The sequence below is a fragment of the Pseudonaja textilis genome, chromosome 18, assembly GCF_049901715.1.
Source record: "Pseudonaja textilis isolate UNSWEBS1 chromosome 18, rPseTex1.2, whole genome shotgun sequence".
Taxonomy (NCBI): Eukaryota; Metazoa; Chordata; class Lepidosauria; order Squamata; family Elapidae; genus Pseudonaja; species Pseudonaja textilis.
The window spans coordinates 7,455,481-7,479,316 of record NC_142007.1 but is presented as its reverse complement, the minus strand read 5'-3'; the positions used below and the strand labels follow the sequence as shown (position 1 = coordinate 7,479,316).

The window sequence follows — 23,836 nt, the reverse complement described above, 5'->3', positions numbered from 1 at the left end:
CCTCTTGAGGGATGGCCCAAATCTCCGGACCCAGCAGGGTCTTCTTCCTTATCATCCCTCCAAACATAGCCCTGCTTTGCACCAAGGAGGTGACAAGCCCCCTCCCTTGGGGCATCAAGGGAGCCTTGATGCCCCACGGGAAAAAAGGTGGCCACGCGTAGGGCGACTCTAGATTGTAAATCTAGGTCCTAGATTTCATCCTGGTGAGGAAAGCTGTGGCAAGTCTAGACACCACGCTCAAAAGCAGAGGCACCCCCCTGCCAACGAAAGCGCGCAGAGTCCCGGCTGCGGCTTTCCCAGTTGCAACGCAGGGCTGTGGAAGTCGGACCACAAGGAAGGCTGAGCGCCAAAGAATGAAGGCCCTTGAACTCTGGGGCCGGAGGTGGAGACTCCGCGAGTCCCTCGGACGGCAAGGCCATCCAACCGGTCGGTCCCAGAGGAGATCCACCTGACTGCTCTTGAGAAGGCCGGATCCTGAAGAGGAAACTCAAAGACTTTGGCCACCTCATGGGAAGGAAGGAGAAGAGCCCAATGCTGGGAACGATGGAGGGCAAAAGAAGAAGAAGGAGAGAAGGAGAAGCAGAAGCAGAAGAAGGAGGAGGAGGAGGAGGAGGAGGAGGAGGAGGAGGAGGAGGAGGAGGAGGAGGAGGAGGAGGAGGAGGAGGAGGAGGAGGAAGGAAGGAAGGAAGGAAGGAAAGAAGGAGAAGAAGGAGGAGGAGGAGGGGACGGCAGAGAAAGAGGGGGCCAGAGGGAGTCCCTGAAACAGTCGGCGTGAGCTTAACTTGGCAAGTTGAAGGCTTGTGTGGACTTCAACGCCCAGAAGCCCTGATCTACCATGACTGGAGGAGGAGGAATTCTGGGAGTTGAAGTCCACACAAGCCTTCAACTTGCCAAGTTTGAAGACCCCTGGCTTAAATGGACTCCGGAGGACGGGAGAGGCCAGGAAGGCCTGGAGGAACAGGGTCCACGGGGGTCGCGATGGGTCGGACAAGACTTCACAACCAACAACAAAAAATCCCCCTGGCCGGAGATGAACAGCCCCCAGCATTTGACTGCTGGGTTTGCTGTCAGAAAGGAGCTTGGGATAGCCCCCCACCCACCCCCATGTCACTGGAGACCTTATTCCTTTGTCCCCGGGACTGCTCCTATGTGTAACCCATGTGCAGAAGCCTGGAGGGGAAGGACGGTTGGGGGAGAAGAAGCCAGTTTCGGTCCCCTTTGGCGGCAGAGCTCCGATTAAATCGCAGCGCCCCCGCCTCCCCCCGCTCTTCCTGGCGCTCCGCTGGGATTCCTGGGGGAGCCGTGATCTGTTTTCGAGCCCTTATTGACTGCAACGGGATAGGCCTCATCCCTGCGCCCGATAAGCCTTAATACCGGCCTTATCGGGAAAGCTCCAGCTGTCCATACCTTTGATCACTTTCCCTCCTTTCAGCCTGGCTGACCCGTGTGGGGCACGGACACCTCCCTCGTCTCGCTTGGCTGGAAACGGCCCCGTTCCCTCCTCCGAGGGGAACAGTCTGTCGCCTCCACCTTTTGTGTGTTTTCTTCTTTTTTTAGGGATCTTATTCCCCCCCAAAAGAGCATCCCCTTCCCAGCCACATTTCGTTCTCCAACTGGACAGTGGACAAGTCAGCTTCTCAGTGAAACTCTCTGCAGCTCCTTGGCTCTATATTCTGTGGATGGGGCAGGGGAGGGGCTAGACTTCCATTGAATAGCCATAGCCCTTAGACTTATATACCGCTTCACAGTGCCTTTACGGCCCACTCTAAGCGGTTTACAGAGTCAGCCTCTTGTCCCCCAAATAATCTGGGTCCTCATTTTACCAGCCTTGGAGGGATGGAAGGCTGAGTCAACCTTGAGCCTGGTGAGTATTGAACTCCTGGCAGTGGGCAGAGTTTGCCTGCAATAGCAGTAAGCAATAGCCCTTGGACTTATATACCACTTTATAGTGCCTTTGCATCCTTCTCTTAAGCGGTTTACGGAGTCAGCCTCTTGCCCCCAACAATCTGGGCCCTAATTTGACCCACCTCGGAAGGACAGAGTCAACCTTCAGCAGGTCAGCTGGCAATTGGAGAACTGCTGGCAGTTGGCAGAGTTAGCCTACAATACTGCATTCTTCCACAAGGAAGGGAGGAAGGGAAGAAGGAAGGAAGGAAGGAAGGAAGGAAGGAAGGAAGGAAGGAAGGAAGGAAGGAAGGAAGGAAGGAAGATAGCAATAGCACTTAGACTTATATACCGCTTCACAGTGGCTTTTACAGCCCTCTCCAAGCGGTTTTACAGTGTCAACATATTGCCCTTATTTTACCGATCTCAGAAAGATGGAAGGCTAAGTCAACCTTGAGCCTGATGGGATGTGAACTTCTAAATTTCAGGCAGCCAGCAGTCAGCAGAAGCAGCTGCAGTACCGCAGTCTAACCACTGGGCCCCCGTGGCTCATAAATTCTGCGCCGACTAGAGAATTGGGCAAGAGAGAGAGTCCCACCGCAGCTAAGAGGGTAACGGACGAGGCAAAGGGACCCCCGACCATCATTCTTGGCCTCCCCCGTCAGACCCATGAGGGTCGCTCGCAATTTTGCACCCAGGCTGGGCCATCGGTTGGACTTCCTTCCCTGCCCTGGACTTGAGGACCTCCTCAGACCACGCTTTGCAGCTGGCCGAAAGGAGAGTGCAGAGGTCACCGGGGAGAGGGGGCTTGGCCGCGTCGCTAATTGCTCATCTCTCGTTTTTCTCTCCTCTCTTCGGCCGGCCTCAACTCGTCTCCCTGGGTTCCCTTATTAATCTCAGAAAGAAGGGATGAGAATAATAATTGGAAAAAACCAACAACAACAGAGGAACATCGTTCTGCATTGCAATTCTCCGTGGCCAAGAGCCGTGAACACCGTTAAAGACACCTGGGCGCGGAGAAAGACAGAGCGCAACTGGAAGGGGCAGGAGGGAATGGGGGCAAATTTCTGGGGTTGCTTTTTTTTTCCTGCTTAAAAGAAGAAGGGACCTTTGAAAGGGCTTAGAAGGCGTCTTACAGGGCAAATGGTGAAGGTACCAGAGAGGTTGGTATGTTGAAGGACTTTCAAAGACAGCAACAACACACAACACACCGAGACAACATGGCTGGATGACAACACACACACTTGGAAAAGGTGAGGGCCTCTGCTGAAAAGGGCTGGCGTTAGAAGCCATTCCTGAGTCCTGAATGTCCAGCGAACACTGAGGGTGAGATGTCCACCTCCCTTGGTTTGCCTGGGACCCGCTCCTCAACCAACCACTGAGCTTCCATTCCTCTTTTCCAGAAAGGCAGGGCCCTTTCTGGGGAAAAAGAAAAATATAGGGGGTAGAGAGGATGAACGTTTTGCTACCAGCCAGATTCCCTTTACTATTTTTTTCAAAAAGCGGAATAAGGACCTGGGTTTGGGGTCCTTCAAACCTGTAAACCAACATTGGCATTTCCTTTCTAACTAGAATTCAGGACCAGCCATTGAGATTGTCCATTTTAGGGCAAAATCTTCTTCTGTCCACCCTACCTTCTTCAAAAGCTTCTGTCCACTCTACCTTCATCAAAATCTTCTTCTGTCCACCCTACCTTCTTCAAAATCTTCTGTCCACTCTACTTTCATCAAAATCTTTCTCTGTCTATCTTACCTTCATCAAAATCTTTCTCTGTCCACCCAACCTTCATCAAAATCTTCTGTCCACTCTACTTTCATCAGAATCTTCTTCTGTCCATCCTACCTTCATCAAAATCTTTCTCTGTCCACCCTACCTTCATCAAAATCTTCTTCTCTCCACCCTACCTTCATCAAAATCTTCTTCTGTCCACCCTACCTTCATCAAAATCTTCTCCACTCTACCTTCATCAGAATCTTCTCCACTCTACCTTCATCAGAATCTTTCTCTGTCCACCCTACCTTCATCAAAATCTTCTTCTGTCCACCCTACCTTCATCAAAAGCTTCTGTCCACCCTACCTTCATCAAAATCTTCTCCACTCTACCTTCATCAGAATCTTTCTCTGTCCACCCTACCTTCATCAAAAGCTTCTGTCCACCCTACCTTCATCAAAATCTTCTCCACTCTACCTTCATCAGAATCTTTCTCTGTCCACCCTACCTTCATCAAAAGCTTCTGTCCACCCTACCTTCATCAAAATCTTCTTCTCTCCACTCTACCTTCATCAAAAGCTTCTTCTCCTCCATTCTACCTCCGTGGAGGTGCTTTAAACCCAAAACCAACCTTCTCTATCTTTGCAATCTATTTTCCTGACTTTCCACCTGTCCCTAACAAGAGACAGGAACATTTCTGGGCCTGCCTTATCTAGGGCCGAAAGTCCTCATGGGAGTGCTCACCTTGATGTTCCTGGAAAATAAATGCCTTTCTCTTTTCACACGAGAAAAGTCCCATGTTTTCTTCCTTCCTCCCTCTCCCCTCCCAGAGCCTGTAGCTGACACATCGAATTGACAGGAACAGATGGAAGAGGCGGGTGGGTGGGTGAGCAAAGAAACAGCAGCTTTGTGGGAGTTTAATAATTTACCAAACTTTTGAGGCACGCCAGAGAGAGACTCTGGGAGGAGGAGGGGGCAGCCCTGGGGGTTGGGAGGGAGCTGGGAAAATAAAATCGAACGGTTAGCGCAGTTTCCCCAACAAGGAAGAGGAGCAGGGGTTTTACAAAGTGTGCAATTAAAAGAGATCTCATCACACGGGAGGGGGGTTGAAAAGAAGCGGATCGAAAGCGCAAGGCTACTGAGAAATCCCCTCTGAACGCTCTGGATGAGCCTCCTGGTTTGCAGGGAAGAGGCCTTCTGGCTCGTCTAGAAGGACAAAACTCTTTCAAAGGCTTCCACCCCCACCCCCCGACAACGGTCTTCGCGGGTTTTCCTGGTCTGCGGAGACGCTTATTTCGCCTTCCCAGCTAACGGCTAAAAATAAAATAAAATCTTTTCTTAGAAATTCAACCGAGCAGGTAGCTAGAATAAGGGTAATTCTGCAAACATTTTTCATCAAATGATCAGCGCAGGAGAAGCGGGACCGAGGGGATGAGGGATAAATAAAGGCAGAAAACATGTAATGTATTATTTGCAAAAGTAGCTTTGTTCAGAACCAAATTAATGCTAACAGCTATCATCTATCTATCTATCTATCTATCTATCTATCTATCTATCTATCTATCTATCTATCTATCTATCTACTTACCTATCTATCCATCTACCCATCAAGTTAGCTAGCTAGCTACCTGTCTGTCTGTCTGTCTACCTACAAAGTTATCTGCCTGCCTGCCTGCCTGTCTACCTACCTACCTTCCTACCTACCTACCTATCAGGTTAATTAGCTAGCTAGCTGTCTATCTACCTACCGACCCATCAAGTTACCCGTCTTTCTGTCTGTCTGTCCACTTACCCATCTATCTACCTATCTATCCACCAGCTAGCTAGCTACCTGTCTGTCTGTTTGTCTGTCCACCTACCTACCTACCTATCTTCTCATCTATTTAGCTATCTATCTATCTATCATCTCTCTCTCTCTCTGATAATTCTTAGGCTATGGAATAAGGTTTGACGTGAATCTAAATCGCCATCATTTGCTGAGTATTTTTCAGAAGAGATTCATGACTGAAAAGATGTACCACAATGGAAGACCCAAGATAGACAAAGCCACGTGACAAAAATGGTGTGTCGCATTGTTGACACCCATCCACACTGTCCCTTCCAAACACCAAACTCGCCCCCCCCCCCAAAAAAAAACCAAACTTGGGGGAATGGCGCCGTTCTCCGTTTTGAATTTCTTCCGAGAAAAGAAAACTTTCAAGCCACATTCGGGGTGTGTGTGTGTGTGTGTGTGCATTTTCTCCACAACTACAATACTGATTTTACCCAGGTTTTTTTTTAAAGAGCATTAATTACAACCGCGATAAGGCTGGTAACAAGGGAGCCAAGAAAGAAAAGGAGGAGAAAGGGAGGTTGACACGGAGGGTTTCGTTCTGCCCACCCGTTGCTTGGTTTGGTCCAAGTGTCTAAGTGTATAATAAGCATTTAAAATTAAGTCTTGCCAGACAGGCAGGGAGGGGGTGAAATAAGGGAAGGGGGGGAGGAAAGAGGGAGATTTGGAAAGGGGGAGAGAGGAGGGGGGGCCCCTGTTAAACAGTGAAGAATGAAGGGGGTGGCGGCGAAGATGCAAATCTCGGCTGGAAAAGAAAATTATGTGCAATTACTCCAGAAAACGGGCAGCTCTGCCCATTCCAGCCAACAAGATCTCATTAATAAGCAGAAAATAAGATTGAAATGGTATGTGAAAGAAGTGGAAAAATGAATTTGAATGCCGCATTTGTCCACAATTACCCCCGCGTTCACACATATTTTATTGCAATTTTTTTTTTATATATTATTATTATTATTCTTAATCTTTCCATCCCTCAAAGCAGATTGGGAACATCGGGGCATTACGGCGAACAAGGGAGAGAAGGAGGCATTAAGAGAGAGAGACCCGGCGCGCTTTGCCAATTTGCGAAAGGCCGGAGCCGGGGAAGGATCACAATTCGTGGCTCCGAAGGCTTTAAGCCTTTGGAGGTACAAGACTTTTGCAAAAAAGAAAGAAAGAAAGAGAGAGAGAGAGAGAAACCTCCCTCAAACCCCACACTTGCAACCTTTGGGCACAGGGCTTGTCACCTCTCCTCTTTGGAACGAAAGAGGGAAAATACTGTGGCTGGCAGGTTTTGGGGGAAGAAGGTTCAGAGCCCAATTTAGGAAGAGGTCAGAATAAGCCCAAGAGAGCCGTTGGCTGAATAACTGCCCCGTTAAACAGCCTGAGAGAGACGCTCGTTGTAACCGGCGGATGCAATAAGAAACTTTTCCAATTCCTTAAAGCAGCGTGGGACGTTTTATTGTAGATATTTAAAAAAAATGCCTTCATCCCTGGCGGGCTGACTTCCCCACCCTCTTTTATTGGGATAAATGATTCATTTTTTTTTTCTCCTAAAAAATTTAATCTCCTTAATTTCAAGCTCAAACCTTTATTTTGCCGATGCACAACACGTGCGCAATGACATTGAATGAATGAATGACAAAATCTCCCGCCCGGCCTTTCTAAGCCAACCATGTGTAAAAGTGCGCAGCGCTTGAAAGTAGCTTGGTGTGAGCGTGAATACAGTTTTAATTTATTTTTGTCTCTTGCAAAGAGAATGCTGCACTTATAATTAATCTATTTCCACCTCGCTGTTTAGGAATTTTCAAATCAAACCTACCTCTCCGGGGAAGGGAATGCAAAATTATTTTCCCTTTCTCCCAATTTTGAAGGTTGAATCCCTATGCTGTCCCTGTGTTTTGGAATAAAATTGTTCTGATTTGCGTATTATGCCTATGACTATTATTAACCTTATGATTCTTGACTCTTGACAAATGTATCTTTTCTTTTATGTACATTGAGAGCATTTGCACCAAGACAAATTCCTTGTGTGTCCAATTGCACTTGGGCAATAATGAATATTCTATTCTATTCTATTCTATTCTATTCTATTCTATTCTATTCTATTCTATTCTATTCTATTCTATTCTATTCCTTATTCCATTTCTATTCTATTCTGTTCTATATTCTATTCTATTTTATTCTATTCTGCATTCTATTGTGTCTTCTCTTCTCTTCTCTTCTCTTCTCTTCTCTTCTATTCTATTCCTTATTCCATTTCTATTCTATTCTGTTCTGTCCTATATTCTATTCTATTTTATTCTATTCTGCATTCTATTGTGTTTTCTCTTCTCTTCTCTTCTCTTCTCTTCTCTTCTATTCTATTCTTATTCCATTTCTATTCTATTCTGTTCTGTTCTATATTCTATTCTATTTTATTCTATTCTGCATTCTATTGTGTTTTCTCTTCTCTTCTCTTCTCTTTCTTCTATTCTATTCTATTCTATTCCTTATTCCATTTCTATTCTATTCTGTTCTGTCCTATATTCTATTCTATTTTATTCTATTCTGCATTCTATTGTGTCTTCTCTTCTCTTCTCTTCTCTTCTCTTCTCTTCTCTTCTCTTCTCTTCTCTTCTCTTCTCTTCTCTTCTATTCTATTCTATTTCTCTTCTATTTTTACCTCCTAAGTGGAAAATTGGCAGAACTAGATTGAAAGATTATTTTTTCTTACTGGCTAATCGGGTTGAAAAGGATCTCCTCTGCTTTGCAAACCAACTTCCAGGTGTCCATAATCAGGAACTAAATTTATCTTTCTCCCATTTGGGGGGGGTTCTATTTGATTGCTCAGCCCTCACTTCTCTTTTTCCTGATTTTTCTCCGGGGTCCTTCTCAACCGGCCTCATGTACAGAACGTCTTCCCCTCGGGAAAACCCACATAATTAGGAAATTGCACCTTAAGAAGGATCTTTGGCTTTTCCAAATTAAGCCTTGCAGGAAAGAAAGGTGATAAGACAAACAAAATATGGATAAATGGTTTTGTACCCACACCTTCAGGGTTTCACAGTTCCCTTCCCTAAAGGAATTCCCTAAATGTTGGAGCCCCAATTATTTTTATGCATGATTAATTTACTCCTCTTTCTTATAGATCTGCATCATCCCTTCAAGATGGAAATGAAGCCTTAAAAAGCAATAAACTATAAGGTGTGCTTTTTCCATTTTGCAAATCAGCAAATAAGCAGCCACATCCCCTTTCCTTGGGACGACAGAAGCCAGAACATCTTTCAATCCGTTTTACAAGACCACGCGGTACAATCAAAATAATTTCAGACAAACACATCAAAAGAAGAGACACGTTTAGTGCGGCGGATTTTCTCTCTCTCTCTCTCTCTCTCTCTCAGAAATCCTTTTCTGTGCTGGTGATTGGGGACCAAATTTTACTGCTCCATCGATAAAATTACGTGTCTAAAATGCGTGCAGGAGGAAAAGGGATCCAGATCTGAATTTTTCTCACGCCTTGCTCAAAAACACCAGTAATAAACTTAAATTATGTGTGTAGAAGGCCAGTTTGGATGGATGGCTGAGATTTGTTGACGTGGAACAAAGCAGTAGATGGGTTTTTAAAAAAAATTTCTACCTTTGCTGGCTCTGTCCAAGTGGGCCAAAATGGAGTAGGGGGGGGATCCCCAAAAGAGTCAGGAACCCACAGCTTCTCCCCCAACCTGGATCCCCCATTTTCCTGACAAAATTCAAACAATAGCCCGACAACAATCCCAAGTAAAAAAAAGTTTGCGAGTCACGGAAATATAACAAACGACCAGTTTAGGGATCCGCGAGGATTTCTGAAGATAGAAATATCGGCACAAGGTAAAAAAAAATTTTTTTTACATTTTAGCAAGATCTGGGGTGGGGTGGGGGAAATTGAGCCCCCGTTGAGAGGCTAATACAAGGGAGGAAAAAACACAGGTGACGTCAACGAACAAAAACGGTTTGTAGAATGCGATGCCTTATCCATCTTTGCCTTGGTGGGGTGCAAGAATTTAATATACCTGCAAAGCAATACGCTGTCCCAGTTGGGGACCTCTGATTCCCGCAGCACCCACCCACCCACTCAGGGGACCATCACTCTTCCAAGGGACCCCCGCCCCCAGCCCAGTTTGTTTCTGTTTTTGCAAATGGCTGGAGAAGAACGGTTAAGAACGACTTACCTGTGGAGACAGGCCGTTGCTGACGGGATTCATGTGGTTGGCTGGAGCGTTGGGGTTCATGAAAGTGTCCGAGTAGCTGGAGAAACTGTGCCGGGCACCGTAGGCAGAGCTGGAGTCGGGGGTGGCTGCGGACAGGCCCCCCTGGTGCATGGTGGACGGTGGGAGAGGCTGGGGCCGGTGTACGGTGCTGCCTCCGTCTGCGCGGGGAAAGAAGGAGCCGTGAGAAAGAGGGGCTTGCAGGTCAAAGCATTTCCTTGGAGCGCCAACGGAGAAGAGGACTGGATGAGAGACCACCAGGACGGGGAAGGCTAGCTTGAGAAGTCAACTAATGATTCAGGAGGGGAACGTGCATTTCCTTGAGGAGTAAGGGGGACTGGAAAGGAGACCACCAGGAAAGGGATAGACACCCCTCCTCCCCCAGGATGGTACGCTAGCTTGAGAAGTCAACGACACTAAGCCATCCAGAAAGGAATGGCAATGCATTTTTGGGTAAACCCCTTGCAACTGTTGTGGCCTGCCAGCGGCCAGTGGACCTGGTGGAAGACTAGGACGTTGAGGAGTTTGGGGAGGAGCTTGGGCCAAGTCTGGAGTCTGGGGAAGGCTCTGATGGATGCTCTACACCGGATGCAGAGATAGAGCCAGGGCCGTCCGACATTTTCCAGCCAACAGGCAGACGGCTGCCTTTGGAGGCTGCTGTGAGTGAGGAGGAAGAACGGCTGGAGCCTGTTCCAGAGGCGCGTATGCACAGAGCTGTTAGGAGAGGGGAACAACGGAGGACAAGGAGTTGACTCGGGAATTAAAGCATAGGTGGGCGCTGAATGGACCCTCCCTGGCTGGAGGAATCAATAGAAGGAAAAGCGGAGTGGTTGTCGTGGGAGACAAGAGTTTGTCTTTCTGAAGATTTTGCTCCGAGGCTGTTTGCCAGAACTTAATTTGCAGCCTTTCATGGTTTTGCGATTATCGCAAGGAACTGCGGTTAACTCTTTGAAGGACTATTATTGCCTGGACTTTTCAGTGGGTGAATGCAATTCATTCGCAAGAGGGATTTTTTGTGACAAAGAGTCAGTTTCTTACTCTTGCTAAGGCTGGGTCAGGACTAACAGATTTGAGGCCATCGTCCCCTTCCTTGGACCCCCGACTGTAGTACGGACCTCCTCATTCCTTACTTTGTCCAAAGTCTGGGGAGGGGAACACCAGCTTCCTCAAGAGGGAAGAGGCAGCTAAGATTCCTCAACCTGGTCTGCTTTAAGACGTGAGGACTTCCACTCCCAGAATGCCCCAGCCAGCATGGGAGTTTCGGCTTTGCACAAGATGGCTGGGTGACTTTGCACAGCTCGACCCAACTCACCTCGCAGGGCTGTTGTTTCGGTTTGTAGGAAGAGAGGAAGAGGCAGGGCATTTGATGCCCGGATGCCTTGAATTGTGCAAATCAAAGCGGGAGGTGAAACTGATTGTAAACAAAAGAGAAAGTGACCCTAATTGCAGGATAGGGCAGACGGAGCCCCGAGGCTCCGGAGGCTGCAATGGCACGTGAGAAAGAGGTTGGAAGGAGGGGTGAAGAAAGGCTGCTTAAGGGAGGATTAGACAAGAGGCAGCCTAACCCTCCGCTGCACAACAGGTGGAAAAAGAGGTGGAATAACAGAATATCAGAATTGGAAGGGACCTTGGAGGTCCTCTAGTCAAGCTCAAGAAGGAACCCCTGTAACATTTCAGACCCATGCTTGTCCAATTTCTTCTGAAAAGGATGAGAAGGGAATTCATTAAGTTCTCGGACTGTAAAAGGGACAGGCCTACAAGGTTTACGTTAACACAGCTTTGCAAGAAAATAGAATTAGCTCAACCAGTCGTGTTTCCTGTCAGTCCTACCTGGGAAGGCTCAGAGACGGCTGGCTGTCAGGATTCCGTCAGTTGCCCCAATTAAATCATGAGTCTCGAGCCAAACTTCCAAAACTTTGAAAGGATTTATTGGGAGTTAACATGTCCAACACTGCTTGGGTGTAGCCAATGCTGAGACACACCATTCATTGTCACCCCTGACCTTGGTTTTCCCCTACCCCGAGTGTATCATAATTCATATCCTCCAATAGGACACTTCCATAGCCCAGAGTCATCAATCATGCTCTCCAGTTAGAATTTTGCCTGGCAGAAACTTCAGTCACCTAGTTACTATCTTTGAAAAACCATTTATGGAATGCACTTTCGACTTCCAAGCTGCCGCACTGCTCTTTCAAACCCCTTTCCCCCCCTCCCCTTTCTGTTGGCAACTCAAAAAAGACCGTAGAGATATTTTATGAGTTGGCACTCACCTTGGGAGAGAGTGGTGGTCGGATACGTCGAATCGGGCAGCTGGTAAGGTGGCAACGTTGGCATGCCGGTTGGGGGGAAGCCACCGGGCAGAAGGTGATTGAAAGCGGCCAGCTGGTTAGCGCCAGCCTGCTTGCGCCAACGGGCTCTCCGATTGCTGAACCACACCTGGGGAGAGAGAGAGAGAGGTGGAGCCTGTTACGGGCTGCGCACCTTGACAGCATCTGATACCTCACCGATGGGGGAAATAAAGGCATCTTCTAGCGTAGGACTACAACTTCCAGAACCCTCAGGGAGGCAGAGAATCATGGGAGCAGGAGAGGAGGGCGCTGGATAAGGAACAAAGTAAGCTGTTGGTAGAGCTGTAACAGAGAATTAGGAAATCCAGGTAGGGTTTTTTTGCCCCGCTTCTTGCCATTTTTTGGTCTTGCAGTTGCTGGCCACTGACAAATTCCTACTTTCTAAGGCAATATTTCTCAAGGCAATCTTAAGAATTGTGGACTTCAACTCCCAGAATTCCTCAGCCAGTTGGCTAGGGAATTCTGGGAGTTGAAGTCCACATGGGAATTCTGGGAGTTGGAAGTCCACATAACTTAAAGTTGCCAAGGTTGAAAAACACTGTTCTAAGAGACAATCTGTCACTCTTTTCTAGACTTTTTCCTAGAGACATATGGTGACTTTTAATAAAATATTATTAATACATAATCCGTATGCAAACAATAGGCCCTTTCTCTGCATGAATGCTGCCGCCTCTTAATTGGAATCTAGGCAGTTCCGTGCAGTGGTGGGATTCACACAATTTAACAACCGGTTCTCTCTGCCCTAATGATTTCTTCCAATAACCACTTCACCAAACGACTCAGAAAGTTAACAACTGGTTCTCTCAAACTGGTGCGAACTGGCTGCATCCCATCGCTGGTTCCGTGCAACCACAATCTACACGGGAAGCCTTAATTTTTTTTATTTTTTATTTTCAAAATTGCCAGCCATAAATTCACACATGTTGGAAAGGGAGGGTGGGTGAGTGGGAAAGGGGAGGAAACAATTGGCAAGTTTTAGCTTTTAAGAGCTTCGGCGTTGCAGCTGCTTAAAAATCTCCAAGGCCTCACAGGATGAGCAATGTGATTAAATTTCAGAGCAACTGGGATTTTTAGGGGGAGGGAAAAAAATAAACAGAAATAATAATAATAATAATCATCCATACTCCAGGAATTGGGAGAAATGGCTAAATTGGGAGCCTGGCATGTAAAAAACGCTCCGGAAACACTCCCCGTTTTGCTGAGGGAGAATTGTTAGGCCCAAACCACGCCAAAAAAATAATAATATTTTTTTACCCCTACGGCAAAAGCTCGGGGTTTAAAGACATCGATATTCGTCCATTAAGCCCAGGATGCAAGATATTTCTTTCCCCAAATTTCCTCTGGCAAAGATTTTTGATGGATTAGTTTGAGGGGAGGGGTGGGTATTCTTTTTAAAAAATTTTTTTATTTTGGCTGACATGTAACGGACAAGCCAGGTGCGACGCTGGACGATGAAGCTCATCGCATCTGCAGTGGCTTCGGTGGTGAATGGAGAATGACGGCATTAATTTAAAATGGCATATTTTCTTTTTTTCTTTTTGCTACTATCTTAAATTCTGGGGCCCTGGGGAAATTCTGCTGCTTCCCACACTCCGGGAAGGAGTTATTGGTTTTTATACGAGCCCCTCCAACTCCTCCCCAAAACTGGCATGCGCTGGCGGCCCCCTCCAAGAATTTCAAATCGAGAACAAATCGACTTAAGTGTACAAAATATGGAATAATCAAGTTGGAAGGGACTTTGGAGGTCCGCTGCTTGAGCAGGAGACCTCATATCGTTTCGGAGAAATGACTGCCCAATCTCGTATGTAAAAACCTGAGATTGCATTCAAAGTACTGAGATTAGAGCCTCCCCATTCGGGCAGGGTATATCTCTGAACACCAGCTGTTGGTGGGGGAGGGGGGAGTTGAAGTCCAGGAAGCCACCTCTGGATGGTATTCTAAATAAAAATTGGCACAGCCGCTATCCTCTGCGCCTTCAAATTCGTGTATTATACATATAGGGAGTCCTTGCTTAACGGCTGCCCCGTTTAGCAACCCAAGTGATGGCGATACTGGAGAAGGGACGTGGTGTCAGCATTTGGGCGGCCTCCAACAGGCGGAGTCGATGGAGAAACCGGCGGGGTGAAATTGCAAGACACGGCCGCATGATGTCTTGCTTAAGGACCGCACTGCTTAGCGATGGGGTCGCTGGTCATTCAGCCAAGGATTATCTCTGCAGAATTTAGAAATAAAAATGGGGGCCTACTACCCTGTGTCCAGGATGGGAAGGTCAGCTAGTGAACAGGAGGAAGTTTAATGAAATTAGAAGCGTTCCTAGTTGCTTCCTGCCCTCAAAGATCCACTGGGCCTGTCTATGCAGGTGTTGTGGTTAGCCGGCAGCAGGTGCGGATGGCGGAGGAGGACTCGGAGGAGGGGCCAGGACCATTGGGGAGTGGACTGCTGCCTTCACGGATTGTGGGGGCTGGCAGCAGCGATGAGGAGGTTCCCAAGGAGCCTGTGCCAAGTGCGCGTGCACGCAGGATTGCTTGCAGGAAAGAGCAGCTACAACAGCACAGGCGACTCGGGGGTAACGCTGCAAGGTAATGGCCCCTCCTTCAAGAGGATAAAAGCCAGCTGTGAACCAAATGTTCTTTGCAGGAAGCAAAAAATTTTTGAAACTCAGCCTCGTGGGCATTACAGTTTTTTTAAGTTGGTATTTGAAGACTCTTGTGTTGTGGAATATTTCTTATCTGTGATTCGTGGCAGTCTCGTATAGTTTTGGCGAGGTTTGTGCTTATCAAAGTTAATTAGTTTGCAGCAGCCTTTTAACCGGGGATTCGTAAGACTCATTAAAAGGTTTCTGTTCCCTTTGGTTATTATTTGTCTTATTGGAAAAGGGTTTGGGTCAGAACAGGAGGCTCCACCGGGCAAGTCACGACCCTTATCCATCTATCGAAGGACCTGTCTCTCAGGGTTGTACAGCAGAATATAGCTACAGATACAAATTAACTGAGTTGGAAGGGACCGGTCTCCTGTCTCTTATCTTTCTTTTTTTAAAATCATCTTCTCCGGCTTGTATCGTTCTTCCTCTCTTCTTGTTGTTGTTGTTTTCCAACACAGAAAGGAAAAACTAGGGAGTGACAGAGATGGAGGCATTGGCCAATGCCCAAAGCTTCCGGCTGTTACTTAGAGGTGTGTGTGTGTGTTTGTCTGTGTGTTTCTATGTAAGAAAATGCAGATGATTTAAAAATACAGCCCAGCGGTTCCTACCATCTCTAATTTCCGCCCCCCACCGCCCTTTCTCCGAACGGTAGCTGATGTCCCTCTCTCTCTTTCTCTCCCTCTCTTTTAATGCTTATAAATCATTTTATGGGTGAATAAAATATACAGGCTGGAGCAGGAGAGGGTAATGCGAGACCCACTTCAAAGCAAAGCTGTTTTTCACTCCATCACTGTTAAGGTTTTTATCAGCCGCTCGAGGAGCCTCTCCTGCCACGGGAATCCATTTCAAAAAATAAACAAGAGACAGCTCTCGGCTCCCGATGGAGAGCCAGGGCTTCCCATAGGGCCAACCCAAGAAGAAAGAGGAAATGGGGCGGGGGGGAGGGGGACAGAGCAGCAAGGGTTCCCCCCGCCACCATTGAAGGGTCCGGTCGTCAAGTTACCCGAAAGTTGGTCCTGAGTGTCATGCCCCTGTTGGAGACTGAATCCCAGGAGGAAGCTGAACAGCTGACAGGGAGTAGGGGTGAGGCTCCGTTGGCTGTAGAGGAAACTGGGGAAGGGCAAAGTCCGGCTGGGCAGAGCAGGGGAGAGGTAGAACAAGGGAGAGGGAGTTCAGAGGAAGACCCAGGTCCACTCCCTCTTCATCCTAGGGCATGCAGGGAGGAACGGAGAAGGGAGCAACATGGGTGGCATGCCTTACGGGGGAGGAAAGGGCCCTGATTCCCTTCATTAGGCACACCTGGGAATGAGAGTTTAAAGGAGATGCATGTTGAGTGCGGCAGCTGCTGGGAGCAAATGTGACTTTATCTTGTGATGACTTTGCTTATCTGTGTTCCTGGTGTCTTCCCAACTGTGTTGAGTTACTGCCATGCCTTCCCGTCTGGAATTCTTGCTCCTACCCTGCCAAACTAATTACCTCAGTTTGGCTTGATTGGACTTAAAATTACAGTTTTTGTTAACCATGTTTTGGACTTGATTCTCTGCAGCCAAAGGCTGTTTCCTGGAAGAGTTTTTCTCCAGCCAAAAGGTAACCAGGACATTGGGGGCAAAGTTGGAGCTAATAAAGAGACTCCTACTGATTATCTGACTGGGCTGCCTTTGTGCCACGCCCCTTTGGGTCATCACACTGAATGGGAGGTTTCCACCGCAGTATTGTGGTTCTCCAAACCAGCCAAAATTTCCGCAACCAGTATGTCAGAACCGGTCTGAACCGGCCGAATACCATCTCTGGCATTGTCACTATTAAGCAGAGTTTTCCAGATGATCGGACTCCAGCGTCCAGCGTCCTTCACCAACCCAGCAAAGCCACCTTAAGAGTCACAGCCACTGCCATGCTGAATTTCAGCGGGCTCAAAGTTTATTCACTCTCCCAACCCAACCCAATCCTTCTGCCCTCGACGTATGACAGTTCGTTTAGCGACCATTCAATGTTATGACAGCACTAAAAAAAAGAAGGGACTTACGACCGTTTTTCATGTTTGCAACCTTTTGAGCATCCCCGGGGTCAAAATTCAGATGCTTGGACCGCCATTTACGACGGCCGTATGTGTCCCAGGGTCATGTGATCTCCTTTTGTGACCTCCTGACGAGCCAAGTCAATGGGGAAGCCAGATTCGCTTAACAACTGGGTTAATAATTTATCAGCTGCAGGATTCGCTTAACAACAGTGGCAAGAAAGACGGTAAACATGGGGCAAAACAACCGATGTCTCACTTAGCAACAGAAATTTCAATTGTGCAACAACTATAAAACGTGCATACAAAATGTAGGGGTGGCGGGGAAAAGCAGGATCAAGGCTGACAGTGAATTATGTGTCTCAGAGTCAGGCATGTTAACTTCTAATAAATCCTTTTTAGTTTTGGAAGTGTGCCTCGAGGCTCATGATTTAATTGGAGTAACTGCCAGAATCTGACATTGCGGTCGTAAGTCAAGGACTACCTGTAGTAGGACAAGTCCTTAGCTCTGCCCCCTCTCTAAGCCACTTTTTAGGAAGTGCCACAATTCTAGCTGGAATTCTCTCAGTTTTACAGGTGGTCCTCAACTTATGACCACAATTGAGCCCCAAAGAGTGAGATATTTGTTCAAAGTGAGTTCTGTCCTGTTTGATGACCTTCCTTGCCACAGGGTGTTGAGCAAACCACTGCAGTTGTTAAGTAAGTCACTGCAGTTGTTAAGTGAATCTGGATTCCCCCTTGACGTGGCTTGTCAGATCACATGACCACTGCAACCGTCATAAGATACACACCAGTTGTCAAGCATCCAAACTTTGATCACGGGACCATGGAGATTGCCATGCCCCTGTTGGAATCTGATTCGGAGGGGGAGATCGAACAGCTGACAGGGAGTGGGAGTGTGGCTATGGTGGCTGTGGAGGAAACTGGGGAAGGGCAGAGTCTGGCTGGGAATTCAGATGAAGACCCCGGGCCAGCCCCTCTTCATCATAGGGCACACAGGGAAGAATGCATAAGGGAGCAACGTGGGTTACGGGGGAGAAAAAGGCCCTGATTCCCTCAATTAGCTGCAGCTGGGAAAACAGGACATAAAAAATGTTTGTGCACAGCACCTTGCTGGAAGCAAAGCGTGCATTATCTTTGCTTGTCAAGTCTTATCTGGGTCCTCTCTGGCATCCTCCCAACCGTGTGTGTTTCGTTATGTTTTGAGTTCTGCAATTCCTTATCCTGCCCTGTCTCGTTAATTGCTGCAGCAAGTGGTTTGTGTTGGTTTCTATTTATAATCTGGATGTATTTTGGGGTCGGACTGAATTTCTTCCCTTTAAAAACTGTTCTTGGGAGAGTTTTTTTTTACAGCGGATGATAACTGGACATTGGGGGCCAAGTTGGAGGTAATTAAAGGGACTTTACCTACTTTTGTGACTTTGTTGCTTTTGTGCCACGTCCCGGGTCATCACAGAGATGCTGCCATGGTTGTAAATGTTTCACTGGTGTCGTATCTTCAAACAGTCATTAAACTGTTGTAAGTCAGGGATCCTCTCATTGGTTTTATTGTGAATTTATGACGACCGTCAATGATATCGCATCAATCCTACCATTTAAAGGTTTCACCGTCTTGCCACAAAAGGGACACTGTACGACGTTAAACCCAAAAATGGGTTCTTGAAACTTCGCACTGCTTTGGAGGGAATGGAGCCAGGAACATAACAAAAGGCTAATTTGTTCACTTATAAATGAATCGTTTGTAAGTTGTTTGTACAAATCAAATTATCAATTAAAGCAGAACAACTAAGTTTTGTAATAGCTTTGTGCCATATACAGATTAGATATAGATATAGATGCCATGTTTCCCCGAAAATAAGACCCTGTCTTTTGTTTTTAAAGGCACCAGGTCTTATTTTCAGGGGATGTCATCCACTGACTAATCTCATCTGCACACGTCAGCCCCCGGCCTCCTTTTTGCTGTCAGAGGCCTTCAGGAACTTATTCTGCAGCCGGCAAGGCTTTCCTGAAGGCCTCTGCAGCCAATAACAAGAGCTCTGGATCGATCCTGAGCTTTGTTATCAGCTCCAGAGGCCTTCAGGAAAGCCTTGCCGGCTGCAGAAATGGGCTGGCAAGGCAGGTGTCCGGGTGTGCCAGGACTGGCTATAACTGTCCAAAGTTAAGGAGTAGGGCAGCTCCACACACCCCCCTCCATCCCACCCTAGCTTAATTTTTACCTATCCACTCTGGAGTGATTGGGATCTTAATTAGGGCTTATTTTGTGGGGTAGGGCTTATATTTTCGAGGAAACAGGGTATATAGAGATGATGATAGATAGATAGATAGATAGATAGATAGATAGATAGATAGATAGATAGATAGATAGATAGATAGATAGATAGATAGATAGATAGATGAATGATAGATAGATGATACATAGATGATAGACAGATGATAGACGATAGATAGATAAGATAGATAGATGATTGATAGATAAGATAAATGAATGTTATTCAACTTTGTTCGGGTATTTTCCTACGTCATTATAGTTGTGCTTTTAAAGTTGTAGCAATGTTTTGGCAGAATCTCATCTGCCATCATCAGGCTTCTGTATTGTGTTTGTCTGACGAACACAATATATATATATATGTGTGTTCATGTATGTGCATGCTTAGTTATTTATTTTCTTTTGAGAGCGGGCATCAGAATTTCATTTTGTTATGTGTGCCGGTGTGTTTGCAGAGAAAAGCGACAATAAATGTGATTTTATGTTCTCTTATCCGTCTCCATGGCCATCCTACCACCATCCCTCGCTCCTCCATTCCTAGGTTCAGTGTTTAAATCTTAACAAAGCTCCGCGTTTTTAAGCGAAGAACTCCAAACGTCAACCCGCTAATTTTTCTTTGCATTCCCTTGTAGTTAAGAGAGGGGAAAAGGAGAAGGGTAGAAAAGAAAGGGAAGGGTTTTTTCCGCCCTCCGTTTCGGCTCCTTGTTTTTTTCCACACTGCCATCCAGGACGTCTCCAGAGCCAGTAAAAAGATCCTTTTTCATACCCAGAAAATTTTAAGAGGGGGCAGAGTGATGGGAAGATACGTAGGCTGCCAGAAGGGGGGTGGCGGGACACACACGAGAAAACCATGAGAAACGCAGGGAAATGAACAGCTGCTGGAAGTGTGCTGGCAAAGAAGGATGAATGGGAGAAGCAGCCCTGCAACTTCCAGCTTTGAATTTTGGAGGGAGAGATTTTCTCCCCTTTCCCTAACCACATTGCGAACACCAAAATGTTTCAGGTAAAAAGGAGGCTGTCCTTGCCAAAACATCGCCTTTTTCAAATGGTGAGAACGTTTCATTTTTCGTTGACGGATAGTCCAAAAACTCCATGAAGAAGTCAGTAAAGATACTGGTGAGGTGAACGGCCCTCCCAAACTCTGCACGTGCCAACGCGTCATTAAAATTAAATTAAACAGAAGTTGCTGCTTTGTTAACCTCTGGAAACCTTCCCACAAGGTGGCAGAGTGAAGAGAAAAAGAAAGTTTTCTCAACTCCCAAAACCCGTGAGATGAACAGTGCATTACATTTATAAGAGGCCCAAATGGCCAAGGTGCCACTCCTGTCTTCCACCTTGCACGAATTCCTTCACTGCCACTCCAGAAAACTCACTTCAACAATCCTCACCTGTGCCGTGTTTGGACACAAAGGTGACCCAAGGTTTATTTGCCAGGCTTTTAAAATTGTAAAGGGTTGTCCAACTTTTTTCCTTCTCTCTAACTTGCGATCAATGTCATCAAAAAAAGCACCACAAAGAAAGTTCTTTCTGCGCCAACTCAGAAATCTCAAACTGCCCAAGGAGCTGCTGATCCAGTTCTACAGAGGAGGAAGGATGGAGTCTGTCCTCTGCACCTCTATAACTGTCTGGTTTGGTTCTGCAACCCAACAAGACAGACGCAGACTTCAGAGGATAATTAGGACTGCAGAAAAAACGATGGCTACCAACCTGCCTTCAATCGAGGACCTGTATATGGCACGAGTCAAAAAGAGGACTGTGAAAATATTTACAGACCTCTCACATCCTGGACATAAATGGTTTCAACTCCTACCCTCAAAACGACGCTATAGAGCACTGCACACCAGAACAACTAGACACAAGGACATTTTTTTCCCAAAAGCCATCACTCTGCTAAACAAATAATTCCCTCAACACCGTTCAACTATTTACAAAGTCTGCACTACTATTACTATTAACCTTCTCATCACTCCTTATCGCTCTTCCCCTTCCACTTGGGACTGTAGGACTCTAACTTTGTTGCTTGTATCCTTACGATTTATATGGACTGTTTCCTAGTATGATTTAATTGCTTATTGTACTCTTATGACTATCATTAAGTGTTGAAACTTGTGATTCTTGACTCTTGACGAATGTATCTTTTCTTTTATGTCTACTGAGAGCATTTGCACCAAGACAAATTCCTTGTGTCCAATCACCCTTGGCCAATAAAGAATTCTATTCTATTTTGTCCAACTATTTACACTACTGCATTAATATTACTATTAATCTTCTCATCCTTTCTATCGCCCATCCCCTCCCACTTGTAACTGTATGACGGTAACTGTCACTTGTATCTTTATGATCTATACTGACTGTTTCCTAATATGAAATGATTGCTTTTTGTACCCTATGACTATATTCCATTTACTATATACCCTATGACTATATAAGCCTATGACTATGATTAAGTGTTGTATCTTATGATTCTTGACTCTTGACAAATGTATCTTTTCTTTTATGTGCACTGAGAGTATTTGCACCAAAGACAAATTCCTTCTGTGTCCAATTACACTTGGCCAATAAAGAAGTCTATTCTATTCTATCTGGCTGACACCCCTCTATTTTATTTCATTTTTTAAAATAAATTCTCAGTAATTTTGTTTTGCAGAGAGAAACATCTCTCTAATGCAATGTGTGTGTGGGGGGGGCAGGCGGACAAGGGAAATATATATTTTTTCCCACCCAGGACATGGCAAGGGAAAAAAAAACCCCAACCACCTGGTTCTCCACAATTTTTAAGAGGCGGTTTTGCATCTGGGGCAATTCCAGTTTTTAAATTCTTGGCGCCGTCCTGGCATGCATGTTCCCACAGCCTCCCTTCCAACCCCCAGCGCAGATGTTTTTCGCTGACCTGGACGCGGGCCTCGGTCAGCTTGGTCCGCTGGGCCAGCTCTTCTCGAGTGTAAATGTCTGGGTAGTGGGTCCTTTCGAAGGCCTTTTCCAACTCTTCCAGCTGTTCGGCTGTGAAAGTGGTCCTACTCCGGCGTTGTTTGCGCTTCAAGGGAAGATCCGGTTCCGATTCGACATCGGAGCCGTCGTCCAATCTACCGCCTGGTGGGGAGGAAGAAGAAAAATAAGGGAATAAGGGGGTTAAACATGGGAGACGCAAGGAAGAGATTGGCCTGCCATCTATCAGAAATGGCGTAGGGTCTCCTGCTTGGGCAGGGGGTTGGACTAGATGACCTACAAGGGTCCCTTCCAACTCTGATTATCTGTTATCATCTGTTAACAGGACCGCGTAGCTATTCAGAGACAATGGAAAAACAGGTCCAAATTGGGAGGGGGGGGGTTAGAAATCATTTCAATTTCAGGAAAAGGCACAGAAATGCAAGAGACAAAGCAATTAAAAAATAGCAACACACACACACACACACATACACACCCCTACACAGTGAATTAAAACAATAAAGCAATAAAGGAAAAATGGATGCGAATAGATAATATGTATCGTCAAAAATAAGAATTTCCATCCACAATTTTGTTTCTTTACACGGAGTCCTTGACTTATGACCGTAATGGACGGTTGCACATCATGACGGCTGTTAAGTGGAGCATCTCACTTAACAACCAACTCCTGATCTTCCCAAAGCAATTAAAACGAATGTGCAGGTTATTAAAAGTGAGGATGAGAGAGGCCTTCGGACGAGTCTTCAGGCAAGGTCGGCCTGTCTCGGCCCCTCCCCAAGTTCTCCCCCCCACACACTCCTGAGGCACTCGAGGCTCCTTCTACGCCCCTCGGGGTCCCCCTTCAGGCTTTGGCCTTTTCCCAAGCTGGCCATTCGGCCACCCAAGGCCTAAACCTAACACTTTCCCAACCTTGGCAACTTTTTAAGACCTGTGGACTTCAACTCCCAGAATTCCCCAGCCAGCCATTACAAAATGGCTGGCTGGGGAATTCTGGGAGTTGAAGTCCACAAGGCTTATAAATCAGGGGTCTCCGACCTTGGCAACTTTAAGACTTGTGGACTTCAACTCCCAGAATTCTTAAAAGTTGCCATAGTTGAGACCCCTGTTACCAATGGCCAAGGTTGGACCCCCTTGGCCTAAAGCAAAGGCCTTCAAACTTGACAGCTTTTAAGACTTGTGGACTTCAACTCCCAGAATTCCACCTCCAGTCCATGTTAGCTCAGGAATTCTGGGAGTTGAAGTCCACTAGTCTTAAACTTGGCCAGGTTTGAAGACCCTGGGCCTAAAGCAAAAAATAATAATAATTACAGTCTGTGTAGGCCTCGGCCTACTTCCCTCCCCGCTGCTCCCTTCCCTTCCCAAGCCTAGGCCTAACCCCAAGGCAGCCATTTAGCCAGGCAAGCTTGCCTAGAGAAGCTACCAGGCCTTGTGGGCTGCTGCAGCCTGTGGGCCTTGGCCTACCTCTCCCCCCACTCCTAGAGCCCAGCCTGCTGGCCCAAAGGGAGCCCAAAGCTGGCAGCAAAAGCCCCCTACCAAGGCTTTGCAGGCCCTGGCCTGCTCCTTAAGCCCCCAGGCCCCCAGGCCCCCCAACTCTCTTTGCAAGAAGCACACACACCATGTTCAGCTTCCCTGCATGAGGAGGAGGCCAGCCTCATGGCCTCCTCCTGCTCTTCTGCACTGCATCCAGGTGCAATTCTCACCCTCGTTTGTTTTTAAAGCAGGTTCAGTTTTTTTCTTTTTCTTTTTAAAGGAGGCCCCATTCATTGTGATGGAGCCTCCTTTAAAACAACAACAACAACCCAAGGTGCCCACTGACTCGCAAGAAGTCCCATTGGCTTGCTGAAGAGAGCCAGGTGGCCGCATCCTTGCAAGTCAGTTGCAAGGGTGAACAACGGAACCAGGCAGGAGCAGCAATTATTGTCCTTTCAACTTCTGAGGGTGGGGTGGGGTGGGGTGGGGGTCAGTGACAACTTCGAATGGTCGCTAAGCA

The 23,836-nt window shown here is 46.7% G+C and overlaps 1 protein-coding gene across 4 annotated transcripts in view; it reads right to left on the bottom strand.

Moving 5' to 3' along the window:
* Positions 1-23,836, bottom strand: part of PAX7 (paired box 7) — a 124,404-nt gene that overhangs the window by 33,377 nt on the left and 67,191 nt on the right. For all 4 annotated transcript variants that reach the window (XM_087915139.1, XM_087915141.1, XM_087915140.1 and 1 more), the window contains exons 5-7: positions 21,791-21,990; positions 11,902-12,067; positions 9,596-9,792 (exon numbers count right to left, since the gene is read on the bottom strand). In XM_087915139.1, the coding sequence (XP_087771265.1) occupies positions 9,596-9,792; positions 11,902-12,067; positions 21,791-21,990 (563 nt within the window). The remainder of the gene's footprint in view (positions 1-9,595; positions 9,793-11,901; positions 12,068-21,790; positions 21,991-23,836) is intronic.